Source organism: Linepithema humile, chromosome 1 (genome assembly GCF_040581485.1).
Source record: "Linepithema humile isolate Giens D197 chromosome 1, Lhum_UNIL_v1.0, whole genome shotgun sequence".
Taxonomy (NCBI): domain Eukaryota; kingdom Metazoa; phylum Arthropoda; class Insecta; order Hymenoptera; family Formicidae; genus Linepithema; species Linepithema humile.
In genome coordinates this window covers 20,104,442-20,124,997 of record NC_090128.1, presented here as the reverse complement: position 1 = coordinate 20,124,997, position 20,556 = coordinate 20,104,442, and the positions used below count along the sequence as shown (strand labels likewise).

At 35.8% G+C, this 20,556-nt stretch overlaps 2 protein-coding genes and 1 long non-coding RNA gene across 7 annotated transcripts in view; 2 read left to right on the top strand and 1 right to left on the bottom strand.

Annotated features, from left to right (window-relative positions):
* The window catches only part of ldd (lipid droplet defective), a 35,459-nt gene extending 24,491 nt beyond the window's left edge, over nucleotides 1–10,968 (top strand). For all 3 annotated transcript variants that reach the window (XM_067347973.1, XM_012380583.2, XM_012380582.2), the window contains 11 exons: nucleotides 369–636; nucleotides 836–935; nucleotides 1,014–1,156; nucleotides 1,238–1,438; nucleotides 1,983–2,163; nucleotides 2,303–2,415; nucleotides 2,491–3,316; nucleotides 3,562–3,710; nucleotides 3,821–4,003; nucleotides 5,161–5,404; nucleotides 9,856–10,968. In XM_067347973.1, coding sequence (XP_067204074.1) covers nucleotides 369–636; nucleotides 836–935; nucleotides 1,014–1,156; nucleotides 1,238–1,438; nucleotides 1,983–2,163; nucleotides 2,303–2,415; nucleotides 2,491–3,316; nucleotides 3,562–3,710; nucleotides 3,821–4,003; nucleotides 5,161–5,404; nucleotides 9,856–9,990 — 2,543 coding nt within the window. In that variant the 3' untranslated portion in view covers nucleotides 9,991–10,968. The remainder of the gene's footprint in view (nucleotides 1–368; nucleotides 637–835; nucleotides 936–1,013; nucleotides 1,157–1,237; nucleotides 1,439–1,982; nucleotides 2,164–2,302; nucleotides 2,416–2,490; nucleotides 3,317–3,561; nucleotides 3,711–3,820; nucleotides 4,004–5,160; nucleotides 5,405–9,855) is intronic.
* Nucleotides 1–20,556, bottom strand: part of v (Tryptophan 2,3-dioxygenase vermilion) — a 117,211-nt gene that overhangs the window by 48,553 nt on the left and 48,102 nt on the right. The gene's annotated exons all lie outside the window — the stretch shown is intronic.
* LOC105680126 (uncharacterized) lies at nucleotides 12,658–19,223 on the top strand. 2 transcript variants are annotated; one of them, XR_001101952.2, is made up of 6 exons: nucleotides 12,658–13,706; nucleotides 13,815–15,236; nucleotides 15,324–15,900; nucleotides 17,221–17,695; nucleotides 17,789–18,357; nucleotides 18,509–19,223. It is a non-coding gene; the product is annotated as an uncharacterized lncRNA (long non-coding RNA). The 2 variants fall into 2 exon arrangements; XR_010888122.1 differs by lacking the exon at nucleotides 12,658–13,706 and having other exon boundaries at nucleotides 15,119–15,205.

The following is a 20,556-nucleotide window of genomic DNA, read 5'->3' as shown; positions in this document are numbered from 1 at the left end:
GTCGACTTTTATCAATCTTTTATTGTTCATATTATTTTTTGAAAAAATTTAAAAATATAAAATATGTTAAAAATAATTTAAATGTGATAAATTTTTACCGTTATAAAAATGCAAAATTAAAAAATAGATTTCTCCATCGTAACATTAAAATTATAAAAATTAATAGTCGTAGATTAATAAACATGACAATAATATATTCTTAATTACTTCATTATTATTTTATGCTAAGTTAATTTTTGGAACATTTAATTGTTCGTTACATGATAGAATATAACAAATATTTATTATCTTACAAATAAACAAGCTTGATTTAATTAAATGTCAATTAATAACAAAACACTTAGAGAAGATTTTCATTTTATGCACAGAAATTCCCATGCCAAATAATGACATCGATTTCATTTCTACGGAAATGGTATTGAAGCCGTCGCCGATTCGACAAATGAAAGCCATGATAAAGAAGCGGCTGTGGCATTTCGCGAGAGACTGGAGAGCGCCGTTGGCCGCGCTCGTTTTACCAACCATGTTCGTTGCAGTCGCTATGGGATTTTCTTTAATACGACCACCGTCCGAGGATGAACCGGCTCTGATTCTGACTCCCAAGCTTTATAATACTCATCTAACTTACTTTTATAGGTAGAGAGAGAATCAGAATATTAAAGAAAGAAGGAAAAGATGAAAGAGAACATAATAACATATCTAACTAACAATTATATATAAACGTACCAAATTGATTACCCGACTTTCCTATCAATTTGTGAATAAAACTTTTCGATATCGCATTAATTTCAACTTGATTTCTCAAACGTTTTTTTGCCTTTTTTCTTTGTTACAGTATTGACGGAAGCAGTGATTCGTTCCTGCAACACGTGTCCATGCAGCTGCACGATCGCTTCGGAGATGATTATGCCGGCGCGTGGCAAACTTTGCCTAACGTACGAATACACGATGATTATTTCTCCGTAGAAATCGCAGGGATTTTACATGAGAATTTTCATTAAAATAATTTACAGGATACCGGAACCTGCGAATGTTTAGACGGTCAACAAAGTTGTCGAGGCGTTTCTAAAGCCGTCGAAGGTCTTCTTCAAACATTACCCGGTCGACCCACTTTAGATTGGATTGTTTCGACGCATCAAGAATACATAGAGAAACGGTAGATTTTTCATGATTACACAACGGAAGAGATTAAAGAGAGAGATCTCACGCGAATTTCCCGACAAATAATAACTTGCAGGTACGGCGGTTGGTCTCTATCACACTTTAAGGACGATCCTCTTTTCGTTGTTTGGTACAATAACAAAGGCCACCACTCGCTGCCAGCATACCTGAACGCTCTCAACGAGGCGATTCTGCGAGCATCAGGAGTGCAAGGACATTTAACCACAATCAATCACCCCTTGAAGCTATCGAGCGATCAGCTGAATCGGACCACTCTGTGAGCGTTAATTTTAACGTCAGCGGCAAATCCGTAATTACGGCGGGAATTTCTAATATTTTTCGTCGCGATTTCAGATTACGAATGTTGCGTGTGCTTAAGGATTAATTAATTGCGGAATTTTACGATGCGGGCGGATTTCCCAAACGGATAAGCAAAGATGTTTGCACGCAGTTCGGAGTTTTAGAACTAAAAGAGTCGGCGGGAGAGAGAGAGTTTGCGCCAGCGTAGATGTTTCGTTTACTTTTAATTAATGTACCGCACATCATTTGGTATTCATGCCGACAGTCGCTCGGCGCACTGGTTTCGTCGTAGATTCGGTAGCTGAAATCCCGCTCGCATCGTTATGTTGCTAATATTGATACTACTTCCGTTTACTTTTCTCGGATAATATTAAGAAGCGGATTCATATATCACGTATTTTACAGAGAGAGAGATGTCATCCGTTTCTTAAATAATGTTACTGGAGTTTGCTCTGTTATTCCGGAAACGTTAGATATTTTACGCTGTAATATTCGCTGCAATAATGTTCTTTCTGCGTCAGATTGCAGCATGTAGCGGACGTTGGGGTGGCGATAGTGCTCTTGATAGCGTTCAGTCTGGTCGGCGCTCAAGGAGCAAAGGAATTAGTCAGAGAACGGTTATCGGAGGAGAAGAGAATTCTCTATTTAGCTGGAGTGCATCCTATCACATACTGGACGACGGTTTTAATTTGGGATTTTATAGTAAGTTATTAAAAAAAAGACACATTTCTCGCGAAAGATTAAAGTCTTCTAAATTTTTAGAATTATCATGTTTTCAATATATCTTAATAAAATTATTATAGTTTCAATCGATGTCTTAATTGTATTATTATTATTTTAGGTATTCGGCTGCGCTATTTTCTTGGCGATCATTATCTTCGAAATCTTCGGTCTGTCAGCCTACGTTGCAAAAGATAATCTTTCCGGCATCTGCCTTTTACTATTTTTATTCGCGTAAGCACTCACGATTTATTACTCGCTCGAGTAAATTGATATTTCTTAATTCTTTAAAATTCGTCCGATTTTTAGGTGGGCGGCGATACCATTTTCGCATCTAGCCGAGAAAGCTTTCGACGATTCGAGTCTGTCCAATATGGTGCTCTTCTGCGTGAATACTTTCATAGGCGTGGCTGCTTTAGCAACCGTCTTGGTACTTGACATTGTCGGTAAAAGTAAAACGGCCGAAGACGTGAGAAACATTCTGCATTACACCCTAATGATCTTCCCGCAATACACTCTGGGCGACGCGCTAGTCGAGATATCGAAGAACGATATAACCTCCGAATTATTGCAAAGATTTCACATGGACACTTACAAATCTCCACTCGGCTGGGATCTTCTCGGTCTGCATTACGTCATCTTGGCTATCATCGGCGCGGTTCTTTTCGCGCTGAATTTACTGATCGAGTGCCGAGTCCTGCCGGAACTGAGAAGCCAGAAGGTGAATTATGAAATCGTGCAGGAAGACGAAGACGTTGCCAGGGAGAGACTGCGAGTCGAGTCCGGCATGGCCGACGACACCCTGAAGACCATAAAATTGAGGAAGGAATACAAAAGCGTGTACGGGACGAATGTCGCCGTGCAAAATTTAAGCTTCGGCGTGCAGGAGGGAAAGTGTTTCGGCCTCTTGGGGGTAAATGGCGCGGGAAAAAGCACGACGTTCAAGATGCTGACAACGGAAATCATTTCTACGGCCGGAAAGATTATTCTAAAGGGGAAAGAGATTGGCGCTGGACCCTTGTGTAACGGCGAGGTCGGTTATTGCCCTCAGAGCGATGCTCTGGACGGATTCCTCACTCCTTATCAGTGCCTGACGATTCACGGCGAAGTTTGTGGACTGAACAATGTTCCTAGGGTACGTATAAGTTCGAAAGATATATCGCAGGATTAAACTTGTTAATTAAGGCTTGCGAAGATTCTCTCTTCAATTTGTGCGACGCGCGCAATTTTTAAGAGGTATCGCTGGAGGTGCTGTTGAAAACTCCTACAGACTCTTTCGCCCTAAAGGTGCTAAAGAAGTCTAAGTTTCAGTCGAGAATTAAGTTTCGTAGACACAAAAGATTGGAATCGGAATCGCAGGGGCTTTGTTTCTTCTTGCAGGCTGTCGAGATGACGTTGAAGAGATTCGATCTGTCTAAGTACGCTCATCGCAGGGTCGACAATCTCAGCGGCGGCAACAAGAGGAAGCTGTGCGCCGCTATAAGCGTCATGGCGCCTGTTGCGATAGTTCTCATGGATGAGCCGACGAGGTGCTTTTTGCTTAACATAATTTTGAAATTATGTTAATTCTTATGTTAATTGTATGCAAAGTTACTTGATTCTACATTAAGGGCGTAATTTTATTACTTGCGTGCATTAGCGGAATGGATCCCGCCACAAAGAAATTCGTGGTCAAAGCCGTGAAGCAAGTGACGAAGAATCAAGGATGCGTTATACTCACTTCACACAGCGTGGCCGAATGCGAGAATCTTTGCAACAGGGTGGGGATCCTTGCCAGAGCTGGTCTCAGGTGTATAGGAACGCCACAGCATTTGAAGCACAAGTAAGATTACATCGTACTTCCTCTTTTTTTTTTCGTAAAATAGCGCGTCTTTTTAAACTTTGCAACCGGATATTTCCCAGCAGACTCGTAAACCGTACACAAGGAAAAGTTTTGATTTTTCGCTCTTACTCGCGGCTCTCGTTTTTTTTCCTGCAGCCCGATTCGAGGATTCGCAGATACTTATGTTTCGTAGTTTAACGAATCCTTCAATCAAAAACTCTTGTCTTTATATTACTCCATTTTGTTGAGTAATCCTCTTTGTGAAAGAGGATAAAACGATACGACGGCGGGGGGGGGGAGGAGGGGGAGAAACGCGATGGCCGAAGTCCGTCCGAGAGACTCCAGCGTAGTCCTCGACTTAAACCCACAAATATTTTTTCCTTAACAGAGTTCGAAGCGAATTTTACGGTTCTCATGCTTGTATTTTAATTAGAAGACATTGTCGGAAAATTTAATTAAATTCTTTTAATAACAGTATTCTTGCAGCTACGAGAATTGAAGCCTTTCAGGACAATATTTCTTGGTAGAAAAAAAGAAAAATGATATTACGAAAATAAATCTGACTGAATCAGCATTATCGGTAATGCGACGACCAGTTTATTCAATTACTCCGATTGGAATCGGGATTATGCTCATATGTAGAATTGTCCACCCCAGACGCACGCGGCCTGACCTATTCGGAATAATGTAGTGCGTCGTAAATATTTAACTGCTAACATCCTGAAGTGCCTCGGGAAGTATCTCGGAGAACGCTCCTCCATTCCCTTCCTCGCGCCAGTCCTTTCTCTCCCGCCGGTGTCTCGCCATCGGAGGTAGAATTTACAGCTCGGTCTTGCCCACATTAGCAGCCCATCCTGCAATCCGCTCTCGTGTGTCGCGGAGAGTAGGTTGAATGATAAAGAATGGCGAATGCACTTTGTTACAGTATATAAAGCACGGTAAAAGCTTATCTGCCGCGTCTTCTGTCCAGGACGAGTTTGAAATAGCGATCCCGTCTGCCGCGCGATCGGACGAAACGAAATAGCGGATAAATCTCACCGTTAGTCGTTCCTGCAATTTTTTTCTTTTTTTTTCACTTTTGCATCGTTATCATAATTAATTTAAAGGTCACAGCCGAAGCCGCCGCCAAAAATCTGAAAATCTCATTTGACTTTCAGATTCGGCGAAGGATACATCGCCTTCCTGAGGTTCAGTCAGCCAGTCACCGCCACGGAACTCAGGGAAGCTATTCTAAAATATCTGCCACAGGCGACGATCTCTTCCAGACAGGCGACGGCTGCTCGACTTTTGCTACCACGGAGCCAAGACGTGGCGCTCAGCGTGAGCTTCAGCATGGTGAAGCTCCTAGCGGAGGAGCTTAAGGCCACGGACTACACGCTCACACAGAGCTCGCTAGATCAGGTCAGTGAATTCGATTTCAGCAATAGGGCGTTTCGCGGATTCTCATCAACTTCGACTCTCAAGTACCGCCCCCGCCTCGCTTCACATGAAATTTTACGACGTTATTATTTCGAACAGGATTGTTATACGTGAAATCACATCAGCTCGACTTCTTGACGTATTAACGGGCGAAACCTCGGCTTATTAACGGAAGCGCGTTCAAACGGAATGCCCAAACACATGAGACGAGTATTACGTTAATACTCTCGGATCTATTTAAAAATGTCGAGTTAAAATTCTCTTAAACTTTATCGCGGGAAACTTTCGCAAGCTCTAAAGAAGCTTCTACGCGCGCGCGCGCGCGCGTATCCACTTATAATACGTGAATAAACATTTCCAAACTTCTTTGCCGAGGAAAGACACGCGGAGAGCAGATGAGTTTTTTTTTCAACCGCGAAGCAGAGTTCTGCTTCTTACGCTCCCTCCGCTCTCGAAGAACGCAATGCTCATTTTTGCAACGCGATCTTTGATGAATATGCCACGTCGCGCGGAGCGATATTCTACGGGCTTGTCTTCAGCAGATGATGCACCGCCGGTACATAGCGCCTCCTCCTGTCGTCCAAAGACGATCCGCCGTTTTCGTCCCACCGATCCTGACGGTTATTAATGGATCCGCCGTATCGCAGTTCACTTACATACATCTCCGCGATGGTTTACAAGCTGCAGCGAGGTGGGCGGGTTTTCCGCCCGCCCGGGCTGCCTGCCTCTAAGCTCACCTAAATGCTCTTCGGGTAGCTGTAACGCGCAGTGTGCCGACCCTTCTTCCCCCTTTTCTCCCCCACTCGCGAAAACTGTTGTTAATTAACCGCTCACCCTCCCTCCCTCTCTCTCTCTCTCTCTGTCTCTTTCTCTCTCCCTTCCTCTCTCTCAAAATAATTCACCATCCGAATAATGAAGCCCGAATCTTCTCGAAATTGCCGAGTATAAATCTTACACATGCGATATGTTTCCTCGCATTCCGCTTGCACTCGAAGCTACTGCGCATCGATTGTCTCTCACTTCAATGTGAGCGAGTTGTAAGCATTATTGGTAAATGTATATATCGTTGGTATATGCAAATCAGTGCGCCGCAAATGCGCACATCGAAGCGGCAGAGTCTACGCGCATTCTTCGAGTCGTGTATTTAACGACGTTACTCGTTGCGAACGCGAGAATGGAGCATGATTAAAATCACATTTTAATAACGCGTAAATTTCGTCAAGCTCGTACGGTGCGCTACATGAAAACATTACAGCATGCGAAAGTCTTTGATTCTAATATCTTTTTACAAGCGCGTTCAGTAAGTTTCAGACATTAAGTCCGCACTGCATTTGTACGAAGTTTTAAATTGCCTTGTGATCTCTACGCTGCATTTATAAATATAAGCAAAAGGTTTGCACTTTTTCCTCTCGCGTACAAAATTTCCGCGTTATATTTTTCAGCAGTAAAAATTACTAAGAACAATGCAACTACCGCATAATAAAGTGGCCTGTACGTTTCAGCATGCAGAGAAATAAATTACATTTAACGCGTGACGAAACACGTTTGTTGGCGCAACAAAAAATGTATTTGCGCGCATTTGTGCAGAAGATGTATGCACAAAGTAGCCGGGCGCCGAAATTTGCATGTCGCGTAGCGGCCCTTTCTTGCGCCCTTCGAACTTTTGCGCCTCGCGACTCCGCGCGAAATTTACCGCGCGCGATGTGCCACCATATTTGCATAAGCTGGTTAATAAAGAAATTTTAATTTTAAAATTAATTAAAAAACTTCTTAAATTTTTATAGGTCGACGAAGACGATGACTTTAATTAACACGTCCCCGAACGTCAAGTAACGCCGCGTTATTACATTAATTATTTTCATGGCACTAACAGCGATGCATCGGCAATGAAATCCGAAAATTGTGAAAAACTCACGTTGCGTAAGAGAATTTGTACCGCGTCGTAATATCGAGTTAAAAAAAAAAATAAAAAAAAAACAACCGTTACCGCGATACATAAAAGCTTGATGCGATCTTCTCGCAATTTTAAAAATGTGTTTTTTGTGCAAAATGTTATCTGTAACTGCGGATAAAAATAATAGAATTGGAATTAAATTTTACAGCGGACAAGATTTTATGTTTACGATGTAAAACAATTCACGATTATGTTCCGTTTGTCTCAATTTACTTGCTGCAACATCGTGAAATCTATTTCATCTTAATATACTTTGCTGGATTGTTATGACGGAAAAGTGATTTTTATTGGTGTATACGCACACTATAAATTTACCGTATCACGCCGAATAACATGCAAAAATACTCTTCGCATATTCGTAAAATCAAGATGAAAGCCATGGAAATGAAATTAACGATAAAAATCTTTTATCTATTTTGTACCCTTTTTTTTTATCAATGCATCAATCAGTGTTTTGTGACTTACGGTGCGAGTAAAGATCATAAATCACATGCAACGGCGCGACAGCAAGATTGTCGGTGTGGGTATGCAGATTTTACGGTCTTAAAAGTGTGTGCGCGTATGTGTATGCAATCCACGTTCAACTATTCTTTGCAATTCTGCAGCATCTGAAAACTCTAAGGAGCGAATCTAGATCGAAATGAACCGTCGACGCTTGAGAAAAGGTGGGAATTGAAATTGTCGCTTGATTGATCGATCGGTCGGAATAAAAAAAAAAGTACAATTTAATTTTCGCGACACGAGAAACGCGGAACGGCAACAAACACTGCTTTCTCCTTTTTGCAAACGAAGATGTTATTACTGTTTGCGTTATTAAAAATTCGATAGAACCAAAATTTTGATAGAAAATATTGTAGATGTTGTCAATTTATCAAAATTTATTAGAAATATGACACAGAACAAATTCCACGAATAAAACATCAATTCGCCGAGACTGAGGTCTAAAACGTGCGAGAAATTCGAGAAGAAAGTTATTGAATGCGATGAATTATAGAAGTTTAATTGCTCATTTATAAGGTGGCGCAGTGGCAGAGTAAGAAAAATTCAGTACTTGAAACGAGAAGTGGATGTTTTATGGAACCTTTTTGTCATCAGATATAGAATCGCTTTTCAACAAATAATACGGCCGATCTATCTGCTCGTGACACTTTGCCATTTCTACGTAACTGATTTGTTCTGAAAAATATTGAATAACATTGCGTCAATTTGCAACAAAATTTATCGCATATTATTCTGTCACATTTAACGGTTTCGCAATTGCTAATTATTATTAACGAGAGAAAAAGTTTACGCATATCATTTGAAAAAAAGAACTGTTCATTTCTCGTTATTTAAATCGTTAAACAGAAATATTTCGCGTATTCATCTCCATTTCTTAAATTTAGTCCTTGCAAATATTAAGAGTCGCCCGTGAACCCCGTTGTTTGTAAGCTTCTGGAGTAACGACAATAGCAACAGCTCAAGTTAGCACAGTTCGGAATATAAATTAAGTTCTGAGTAAAGCAGCGAACTGGGTCGGGCCAAATCTAAGAAGTTCTAGATTGCTGCAATACGACGGAAAAGTATTTGCGCGAAGTCTTCTCAAAGGTTTCGCAAACGCGTGCATTCATCCTTCGAGAATCAGAGATATAACGGGGTGGCTTGGAATTCCTTTTTACGTCCGCATGTCACTGATGTAGATTTTGAATATGTGTAAATTCTGATTTTTCATGTCTTCCATATTATACGATATCTAAAATGAATGGAATTCTATGTCAAATTCTAGATCGTCTACGGCGATAAGAATACGATACAAGCGTTGATCGTTTTCAATATTGACCGTGTTAAATAATCGGTTCGGCGCATACGTTTTTCGAAAAATTCATTCCAAGCAGTCGCCCGCGACATCAGGACATTATGTAAATGCATTTCTTGTCGTCGCGCAAAGACGGTGCGGCGATCTCGCAAACAAAGTGGGAATTTTTTGCAGTATCGCGCGGCGGGCTTGCATGTAAACCGGGCAAACTTTGGCCGGGCGGGAAAGTTTTGATATTTTTATGGGTCTTGCGAGAAAAGCCCTTCGTCCACCCACCATCCTGTCGCCGTTCTTTCCGCTGCAAGACTGTGCTTCAACGCAAAGCACGCGCGAAACTGCAACGACGCAACGACCGAAAGTTTGCGCGTAGACCTTCACGGAACTTGAGATTTGCAGTCGCGATAATTACAAACGCAAGCACGGTTTACGATTCGACCGGCGAAGCGAACTTCCACGCTGTTGTAAAAGTGTTTTTACTGTGAATGTCCGCGTTACGAATCGCCCGTTGCAGAACTAATACCACAAAATTACTTCAACAGGGTATTTATCGTTGAAACTTCGATCTTAGATTATTGCATAACACAATTTTACGCACACAGAGTAAATCCTTTATAACAAACTCTTTTACAGCGAACGAGATTATCATTTGAAGAAAATTATTCTAATCCGTTGTGTGATGCGCAGGTTCTGGTGAATTTCTCGGAAGAGCTGGACGACGAAGTCGCCGACATAACTACCTTTGGCCAAAGCAGCAGAAATATGTCCAGCATGCCCAACATGTACTCCAGCATGGACACTATCTGCATGGACACATTTTAAATGTGCGCTGTTTAATTAGTTTAAGCTACAGAGATCCTTTGCTGGAGATGAACGTGAAACTGAGTTAAGTTTTATATTTCGCTCAGTGAAGCTTTTCCCATTCGTCGTGTTCTCGCGTCGCGTATTTCCGTGGCGATTGCTGTGATAGTTTGCCTTTACGTTTGACGTCACAACGAAACGCGCGATTTATACGAGCTTAAGGAGAAAAGAAGCGCTTTGCGATTCTCGTGCGGCTTTCCCGAGAGGAGAGAGAGAGATTTAGATTTTCATTCACGCCTTCGAATAATGGAAATTTAAATTCGGATCGAGTCCTCAAAGCAGATTTTAGCAAACAATTTGACTCGGTCTCCGATTGATTTTGTAAATATTAAATTTTTGCAGCAATTTTAATTTAGTAATAATTCCTTAAAATTATTAGATTAGAATTAGAACTAGTATAGAGTACAAATATAAGTTCTTGTCTTTTTAAAAATCAGAAAAAATATATAAGTAATTTAGAAATACACAAGTTTCCTCGTCCACGAACAGAATCAATGCACAGTCGATTTCAAAATAAGACGTACGCGTTGTAGATTTTACAGTAAGAAAAGTATCGAGTGATTGGTGAGGGTGATTGAAATCAAACTACTCGATAAAAGTATTTCGCACTTTAAGCGTCGTTTATTGATATGTTAAAAGTCGAAAAGTGCAATAGATAAAGTAGTTGATTGATATAATACCGTATATTTTTCGCGTAATCACCAGCAAGACATCGTTATCGCAATGACTATTTTGTACGGTCTTTTAAGATATCAATAATTAACCCATAATGGAATATCGAGTAATCAATATTGTTCGTATCGGCCTTACGTTAATTTCGCTGCCTGTTATGAGCAATTACATGTTGCGTATATATTATTACAATTGAGTGTACTCGATGACGAATTGTATACGTCACTCGATGAAAAAATTTGATTAAATACAATATTTTACTTTTAATTAAGCAGACAATATAATAATTTATTTAATTAAAACTGTATCGGTCCAAGCGAATCAACGATATCGGCGTGGAGCGACTCGCATTCCGAACGTCACCGTTGCCGTTCATATTTTGCCGGTGCCGCGACATTGCAATTTCGAAAACAGAGGATTTTGCCGAGCGACGATACTCCCCCATCAATTTTCGCCGAAGGCGATTATCGACGAGTACGCTTGACACACCCCAAACCGACTGGTTAAATATCGCCGGCGAGAACCGTACCGTATGTACGGGCCCAGAGCTTTTATTTGTCGCGCTCGCGACGACGCGATGTCGATTCATATAGAAACACGAAGATCGATGTTTACGCGTCACGAATGGCGCAAAACTGAAAGGAGACGCGACGATAAAGTGTGAGACGGTGGAATTTATTGCCGCGGACAGGATGGCCGAGAGCACGCCGGGAGGAATGAAAGCACACGCTTCCGGAATAAGGTACGTATATACAGTGTCTCTCGAGTTATTTGCACTTCGTAAACGGGTTTCAGACAGAGTTTTTCTTAATAAAAATATCGAGGTGTTAGCAATTTCACGTTGCAAATAATTTCAAGTCAAAGTTCTTCCTTGAAGAAAATTCAGTTCAAACGAGAAGAATTTTAGTCAATAAAATATAATTAAAATCAAAGCAAATTTAATTTATTCAAGATATTCAATATATTGAATTTATGAGACATTTTAGAGATATTTACGATTATAATATTACAATATATTCCTGTAGCAAGATGCAATTAATAAAAAAAATTTTTTTAAAGATATTCGTACGCTTAAATAAAATAAGTTCAAGAAAACTTAGAAAACACCCTGTATATCCAGTTTTCCTTATTTTTTCTTTTTCTCTCGATGCTGGTTTTTTATCTCTCTATCGTGTTGCACGTCCTTCGACGTCAGTTGAATTCTCCGTCTAAAACTGTCGACTGCGACACGTTTCTGGCAAAACTTTCGCGTCAAACGTACATAACTTCTAGGTAATAAGGACGAAATTTCGACGTTGCGAATTACAATGAAGGACAATGCCATGCTATATTCTACGTGAGACTTTCTTTCACACTCTCCTCTTTGCACCGACGATGTCGTAACATTCGCCGAATTCCCGCCGGAGTCAGCGGAAACGATTCAGCCGCGCTGTAAAAAGTGGGCGGAATAGTCAAGATCTGAAGAGCGTAAACGCGCTAACGTGTATTTCGCTGATCGCATTGGATGATCCGAGAAAGCGGTTTTCCGCTCTCGTACGAGAAAATCGAGTAAATTCACTCCGCGTGATTTTCTAATTTTTGTTGAAAATTAACGTGTCTCTGCGCGCTCCACGTAATGAATTACACTGCTTCGAGTGCACACGACATTTTATTCAGATTAAGAATGTAATTACAAGCATTATACGAGAAAAGAGAGGCGGTCGGCGAAAAACGTTTTCATACGGTGACATATATACGTGAGCGCGCCACGCATTAAAGGGAAGTTTAGTCCAATCGTCTACGTGTCTGAAATATCTGGAAGTTTCCGTGCCGGTCGGAAGGGCGCGGCGGAAAGAAAGAAATGGAGACAGAGATTAAGTTGCCGTAATTTTGTCCGATACGATGGCATTTAGCTTCGTCTCCTAGCGCAGGAATCACTTGCCCGTGGCAAGGACGGAAGGAAAACGAATTGCGGTCGATTATTTTCAGACGAAAGTTTGTCTCAGACAACGTCTCAGGCAAGTTTCAGCGTTTTGCCGTTACCAATGTGTAACAATGTACGATAGAAAAATATAGAAAAATTCTCTTTTCCTTTATTTCTCGCGAATTGATTTTCGCCTATTCACGTGTCGCTATTTTAAAGTGAAATCTATAAATCAGCGTGAGAGAGATCAAAGATAGCCTCTCGTGCACCTAGGAAGCTATTGGCGATAAATTTAGAGCTTTCCGGCGCAGTCTCGATTCCGTACTTCGCGCTTCGCACAAACTTCGCTTCGTAGGAGATTTTCACGATTTGCAATACCATTCTTACATTAGCGTTAAAATTCACTGCTTTATCAATAAATTTTGATAAAAAGAACAAAATTTCAAAAAGGTTCTAACAATTTCTAAATACTAATTGAGTATCACATCCACATAGTTAAATTTCAATTAGACAACCGTGTTATTCAATTTTATTACTTCGAGTTACACAGAAGATGGCCTCATAATAGGCCGAGATCGTTCGTAAACATTTCTTAGAAAATACACACTGTACTTATATCCAGCATTGACTCGTTCGTCTTAATATTTCCTTCTTACTTAGTTATTCGCACTCTATCATATAAAATGGTCAAAATAACTACACCAAACAATCAAGAAAAATGAGAATGGAAATATATTGAGAAATTGAAGAATTTTCAAGCAAGATGTAAATTGTGTCCAATACGTCATATTGTGTTCAGTTATACATGGCACTACTGCGATATGTCACCTGTGAATAAACATTTCAATGAAAATCATCCAAATATGGAAAAAAATAAAAAAGTTTATTGGATATAGCTGCACTTCAATCAAATTGCCTATCCACACGTGCAATGCAGTTATTGTGATCGCAAATATCCGATTCACATTTCAACCAGCCAATTAGAAAAACATTTATTGGAACATAAAATACTTTCGGAAGAAAAGTACACATTTCGTACGAGCTTACGTGGAAGCATATCACACACAGCTTGATAATTGTCACGTGCAGTGTAAAGAATGCGGTAAGTCTATACAGCTTAGGTATGAATCATATTACTTAAACATGCACGTGTTCAAAAAACATAAAGAAATATGGATAAGTGAAGAATCGAATGCAAATGCACAAACAGAAACCAATATGCCTAGACAATCAACAAGTACACCAAACGATCAAGACAGTTGGGAGTGGAAATATTTTGAAAAACTGAAGAATTTTCAAGCAAAATGCAAATTGCATCCAACTAGATATATGTGGAAGTACTGCGATATGTCATCCGTGAATAACCATTAAAAAAAAGCATCCAAATATAAAAAGAAATAAAAAAGTTCATTGGATATGACAGCATTTCAATCAAAATGTCTATGTACATGTAAAATGCAATTATTGCAATCACAAATATTCAAATCATACAAAAACCAAACAATTACAGAAACATTTGTTGAAATATAAAAAACTTTCGGAAAAAAGTACACATTCCGCTGCAGCTTCATATGGAAACATATTACACAGTATGATGATTATCACGTGCAGTGTGAAAAATATAGTCACATCATAGTACTATATTTCTCAAATAAGCTAAAAAAGCACATGTTCGAAATATATAAAGAAACATGAACATTAGAAGAACATAATGCAAATACACAAAAAGAAACATATTTACTCCGCGTACTTTCTCTTTCTTAACGTTCTAATAATATTGAAAAATATAATTTGTAATTAATAGTGAAAGTTCCTATATTTGACAAACAGAAAATGTGCAATACAAAAATTAAAGCAATGTATTTTCACAATTATTACTCTATTAATGTACTTGTACTCAAGTTTATTTTTATTTAATAAATGATCATTTCTACGATATATTTTTTTATCGTCTTTCATTTGTTTGCGTGCAATTTTGGACATAAATATCATATATCTAATCCGTACTTCTTGAAATTTGATCTATTGCTATCAAATTATCCCACTGTGTGTACGTTACTATTTTGCTCACTAATTATTAGTTTTTCGCACCCAATCGCGTAAAACGATCAGAATATCTATACCAAACAGTAAATATAAATATAAGTAAAAACATTTTACAGAATGTGCATCGTATGCAATTATTGTAAAATGCTACCAAACGAAATCAGTCAATACATATTTGAGAAAAAAACATCGAAACATAAAAACAAAAAGAAAAGTTCAATGATAGTACATGATAGTATTTCGAGAATATTGCCAATTCATACGTATAATGCAACTTGTGTCCTTACAACCATACAAGCGTAGTTACGATAAAGATTAAAGAGATATTTATTATCTTAACATAACACATTTCAAAAAGACGAGAATACAGCTAATACCTTTACATGAAAGCACAGAATAATAATTATTGCGCGTAGGCTAAAGAGTGTGGTCGGATCTTAAGCTTAGCTTTTCGAGTGACCTAACAAGTATATGTTCAAACGACGACATCTAGATACGTGAGCAGTCGAACAACTCACGCAAATACATAAGAAGGAGCCAGTGCCTAGGTCATCAGTAAGTACACAACGTTAAAGTAAAAGTAACGGTAAGCTTTATTAATAACTCAAAATTCTTATTAATATTGTAATATTAACTTGCGTTGTTTCACGTGTGCTTTTTCCTTAATTCTTAGTTATTCGCTACTGCTATTGCAACAGTCAGAATGTCAACATCAAACAATTGGCTGTTGAAATATTTTAACAAGTCTAAGTTTCAAGCAAAATGTATATTATGTCCATATACTACTACGTACTACGATATGGAACCAGCAAATTATCATTTCAATCAACAACATGCAAATACATCAAGACCGAAAGATTTTCGGACAGAGCAGTATTTCAAAAATTCTAGTAATTCTCGCAAACGCTGGCAATGTAAATCTTGTCCAAAAACTTATTCGAAGAAAATACCGACGGCAAAATTACGTAATCATTTGCAATCTACACATGATATAGTTATAGCAGAACAAGAATTATGTTATGAGGGCGATATACACAGAAGCATATTAAACAGCATGATGATTATAGCGCGAAGTGTAACAAATGTGGTCAGATTATAAAGTTAAGCCTTTCCTGTGCATTAAAAAACCATATATACGTAAATCATAACAAAGAATACAAGTGCGAAGAAATGAATGAAAATGAACAAAGAGAAATCAGTATGACTGGGCCATCGACAAGTGCATGATAACTTTAAAGGCAAAAACAATGGTAAGCTCTATTTATATTATTACATTAAAAACTTTTACTATTGTTGATTTATTATATATACATATTTCTATATATTATGTGCATATCACAAATCAATGAACATGTCTTCCTAACAAATATTTAAATAATTTACGTTATTGCATCCAGAACAAATTTTGATGACGTTGCTACATTCAAAAAGATATGGTTCTATGGTTCTACGGTCCTACATACGACAAGCAGAAGCAACAATCTTGACTTTAACAATTCAAATAATTTGAGATATCTGAAAAAAGCTGCCAACATATCTATGACATACATAATTAGCATGTTCTTTACAATATATCGTGCATTTATTTATTATATATATGTATGAATATATATCTAATATTTACTACTTTATATATATATATATATATACATAATAATAACAATATATAATAATAACGATATATAATAATAACGATGTATATATAAGTACACGTTATATTTTACATATTAATTACATATGAGTATAAAAATGTTTGGGTTTATAACGTAAATGAATTTAACGAACAAAGCACTTTCTGCAAATATGTATATCTTAATAACTTAATAATATTCATTAATCAACACAGTTAAACATGTAAATTTCATTTAATTTCATTATGCTTTTATACTTATTTACTCATATTATTTTAAGTAATTTGAATTACACATAATAATTTTAGTGGATATAATACCTAAAATGTATTAAACAAATTAAAATTAATTTAGATTTTTAGTTGGTAATTTAGTTAGAACTTTTAAAATTATTGCATTATTTGAACGTGACAAATATAATAGAAAACTGACACATTATCATTAATAAGAAAGCATTTAAAAATAAATGTGTTGTAATTTATTCAATCCAATGTTCTATTTTACTATCAAGTTCGGATCATTTATTCCGCGTATTTCCTCTTTCTTATCGTTCTAATAATATCGAAAAATATCAATTGTAATTGATTGTGAAAGTTCCTATATTTGATAAGCAGAAAATATGCAATACAAAAATTATAGCAATGTATTTTTATAATTATTACTTTATTAATGTATTTGTACTCATGTTTATTTTTTATTTTATTAATGCTAATTTTGCTACACTATTTTATTATCGTCTTTCATGTGCTTTCGAGCAATTTTGTACATAAGTACCATACATCTAATCCAGACTTTTTTCAAATTTTATATTATGCCATCAAATTTTTCCACGTCTCTGTTTTGTTTGTTAATTATTAGTTATTTGCACTCAATGGCATAAAATAATCCGAATATCTACACCAAATAGTCAATATAGATATAAGTAAAAACATTTTACAGAATGTGTCGTGTGTCAAATTATTGTAAAATGCTACCAAACGAAATCCGTCAATACATATTTGAGGAAAAAACGTCGAAACATAAATACAAAAAGAAAAAGTTCAATGGACATAAACCATTTCGAGAAAATTGCCAATTCATATGTATAATGCAACTTGTGTCCTTACAACTATACAAGCGTAGTTACGATAAACATTAAGCAGATATTTATTATCTTAACATAACACACTTTCAAAAGAAAAAAACACAACTTATTATATACTTTTACATAAAAGCATCTTAAACAGAATAATGATTATTGCGCGTAGGATAAAGAGTGTGGTCGGTTCTAAAGCTTAGCTTTTCGAATGACCTAATGAGCACATTTTCAAACGACATCTAGATACGTGAGCAGTAGAACATGACACAAATACACAAGGAGAAGCCAGTGTGCCTAGGTCATCAATAAGTACACAACGTTAAAGTAAAAGTAACGGTAAGCTTTATTAAAACTATTATACTTAAAATTTTTACTAAAATTATAATATTAACTTATGTTATCCCGTTTGTTTTTTTCCTTGATACTTAGTTATTCGCCATTGCTATTGCAACAGTAAAAATGTCTACATTAAACAACTGGGCGTTGAAATATTTTACAATGTCTGAACAATTTGAAGCAAAATGTACAACCTGTGCATATACTCTTACATACCGCGATGTGCAACCCATCCGTGATCATTTCAACCAACAGCATTCAAATACAGAAAAAGAGTATGTTATTTGGAAAAAGCATTTCAAAAGTTATAGCTATTCACACTGGAAATGCATTTATTGTCCGCAAACTTATTTGAGAACAACACGGACCAACGAATTATGTAAACATTTGCAATCTGAGCATAACATATGTCCAATAATAAAATTCCCATATTATTTTGGCCCTGTAGAGGAGCTTATTCAACGGTGTGATGATAATAACGCGCAGTGTATGATATGTTATCTGATTATGGAGTTTAACCTATCCCGTATTCTAAAAAAACACATGTTCAATCATCATTTCAGCATATGGATAAACGAAGAAAAGAATGCAAATAAACAATTAAAAATCAATATGTCTGGGCCATCGACAAGTGCATCATAACTTTAAAGGCAAAAACAATGGTAAGCTCTATTAAAACTAATGCATTAAAATTTTTTACTTTCCTTGATTTATTATATATACATATTTCCATATATTATGTGTATATCACAAATCAAATAATTAACATGTCTTCCTAACAAGTATTTAAAAAATTTTTGTTGCTGCATCTAGAACAAATTTTGATGACGGTTCTATATTCAAAAAGATACTATGGTTCTACGGTTCTACATACAAAAACAACAATCTCGACTTTGATGATTTAAATAATTTGAAATGTCTCAGAAAAACTGTCAATACATCTATGACATGTATATAATCAACATGTTGTTTATTATATAATATATCATACAATTATATACTATATTTATATGTATAAATATATGTATCATTTCTATTATTTTTTATATATATATAAAATTCTTATATATAAAATTTTTATATATAAAATTTTTATAAAAAATAATAGCGATGTATATATAAGAACACATTATATTTTATATAATAATTACATAATTACATATGTGTATAGATTTGGGTTTATGACGTAAATCGGTTTAACAAACAATGCACTTTATGCAAACATGTATAACTTAATAACTTAATAATATTCATTAATCAACACTTTCACACAAATACTTAACTCTCATTTAATTTTATCATGTTTTTATACTTATTTACTTTCATTATTTTGTGACTTTTAGTGTGATTTAACTTTGACATAATAATTTTGGTGGAGATAATACCTAAAATGTATTATGCAAATATTAATTAATTTAGATTTTTAGTTAGTGATTTAGCTACAACTTTTTAAATTATTGTATTATTTTAATGTAACAAATATAATAGAAAACTGACACGTTATCACTAATAAAAAAGCATTTTAAAATAAATGTGTTGTGATTTATTCAGTCCAATATGCAATTTTGCTATCAAATCCAGTTCATTTTTTCCGTGTATTTCCGCTTTCTTTGTTCTAATAATATCGAAAAGCATAAATTGTAACTGACTGCAAAAGTTCCTAAATTTGTTAAGGAGAAAATATGTAATACAAAAATTTTACCTATGTATAATATTTTCAAAATTATTACTTTAATAATCGACATGTACTCATGTTTATTTTTTATTTTATTAATGCCAATTTTGTTACAATATTTTATTATCGTCTTTCATGTGTTTTGGTGCAATTTTGTATATAAATATTATATATCTAGTAAAAACTTTCTAAAAATTTGATATTTTGCTATTAAATACCTGCAAAATATCATTTCAACCAACAACATCCAAATGTAGAAAGAGTGAAAATATCTTGGATGCTGCAGCATTTCAACAATTTTAGCGATTCACTCTGGCAATGCAATTCTTGTCCTACAACTTATTCGAAGGAAACTTCCAAAAATAACTTACGTAAACATTTGCGAAACACACATAACATATTTCTAGCAAAAAAAGGTCAATTTTATATGGGTATTATACAAGAGCATAATAAACAGCGTGATGATTATAGTGCGCAGTGTAAGAAATGTAGTCTAATAATAGAGTTTAGCCTTTCTTGTGTCCTAAAAAACCACATCTTCATATTTGACTCTTATTCAATTTTATTATGTTTTTATACTTATTTACTCTCATTTTTAAATGTAATTTGAATTTGACATAATAATTTTTGTGGAGATAATACCTAAGATGTATTATGCAAATCAAATTTAGATTTTTAGTTAGTACTGATTTACTTAAAACTTTTAAAATTATTGTATTAATTGAATGTAACAATTATAATAGAAAACTGACACATTATTATTAATAAGATAGCATTTTAAGATAAATGTGTTTTGATTTATTCATTCCAAGATACTAATATATTATTAGGTTTGGATTATTTATTAGATATTTCTTCCTTTCTATTATCCTTATAATATAAAAAAACATCATATGTATTTTATAATCAAAAGTTCCTATATTTAATAAACAAAAGAAATAAAGTATAAAAATTATAGCAAGGTATTTTTATAATTGTTGTTTAATTAATTTTATTAGATTAATGTACCTTGTACTTATGTTTATTTTTTTATTTTTTTAATTAATTAATTATTAATTATATCCTAAGTATATACTTAGTATATACTGATTATTAGTTATTCGCACTCAATCCTGTGAAACAATCAAAATATCTACATAAAACAGTCAATAAAAAAACAAGTAAAAACATTTTACAGAATGTGCAT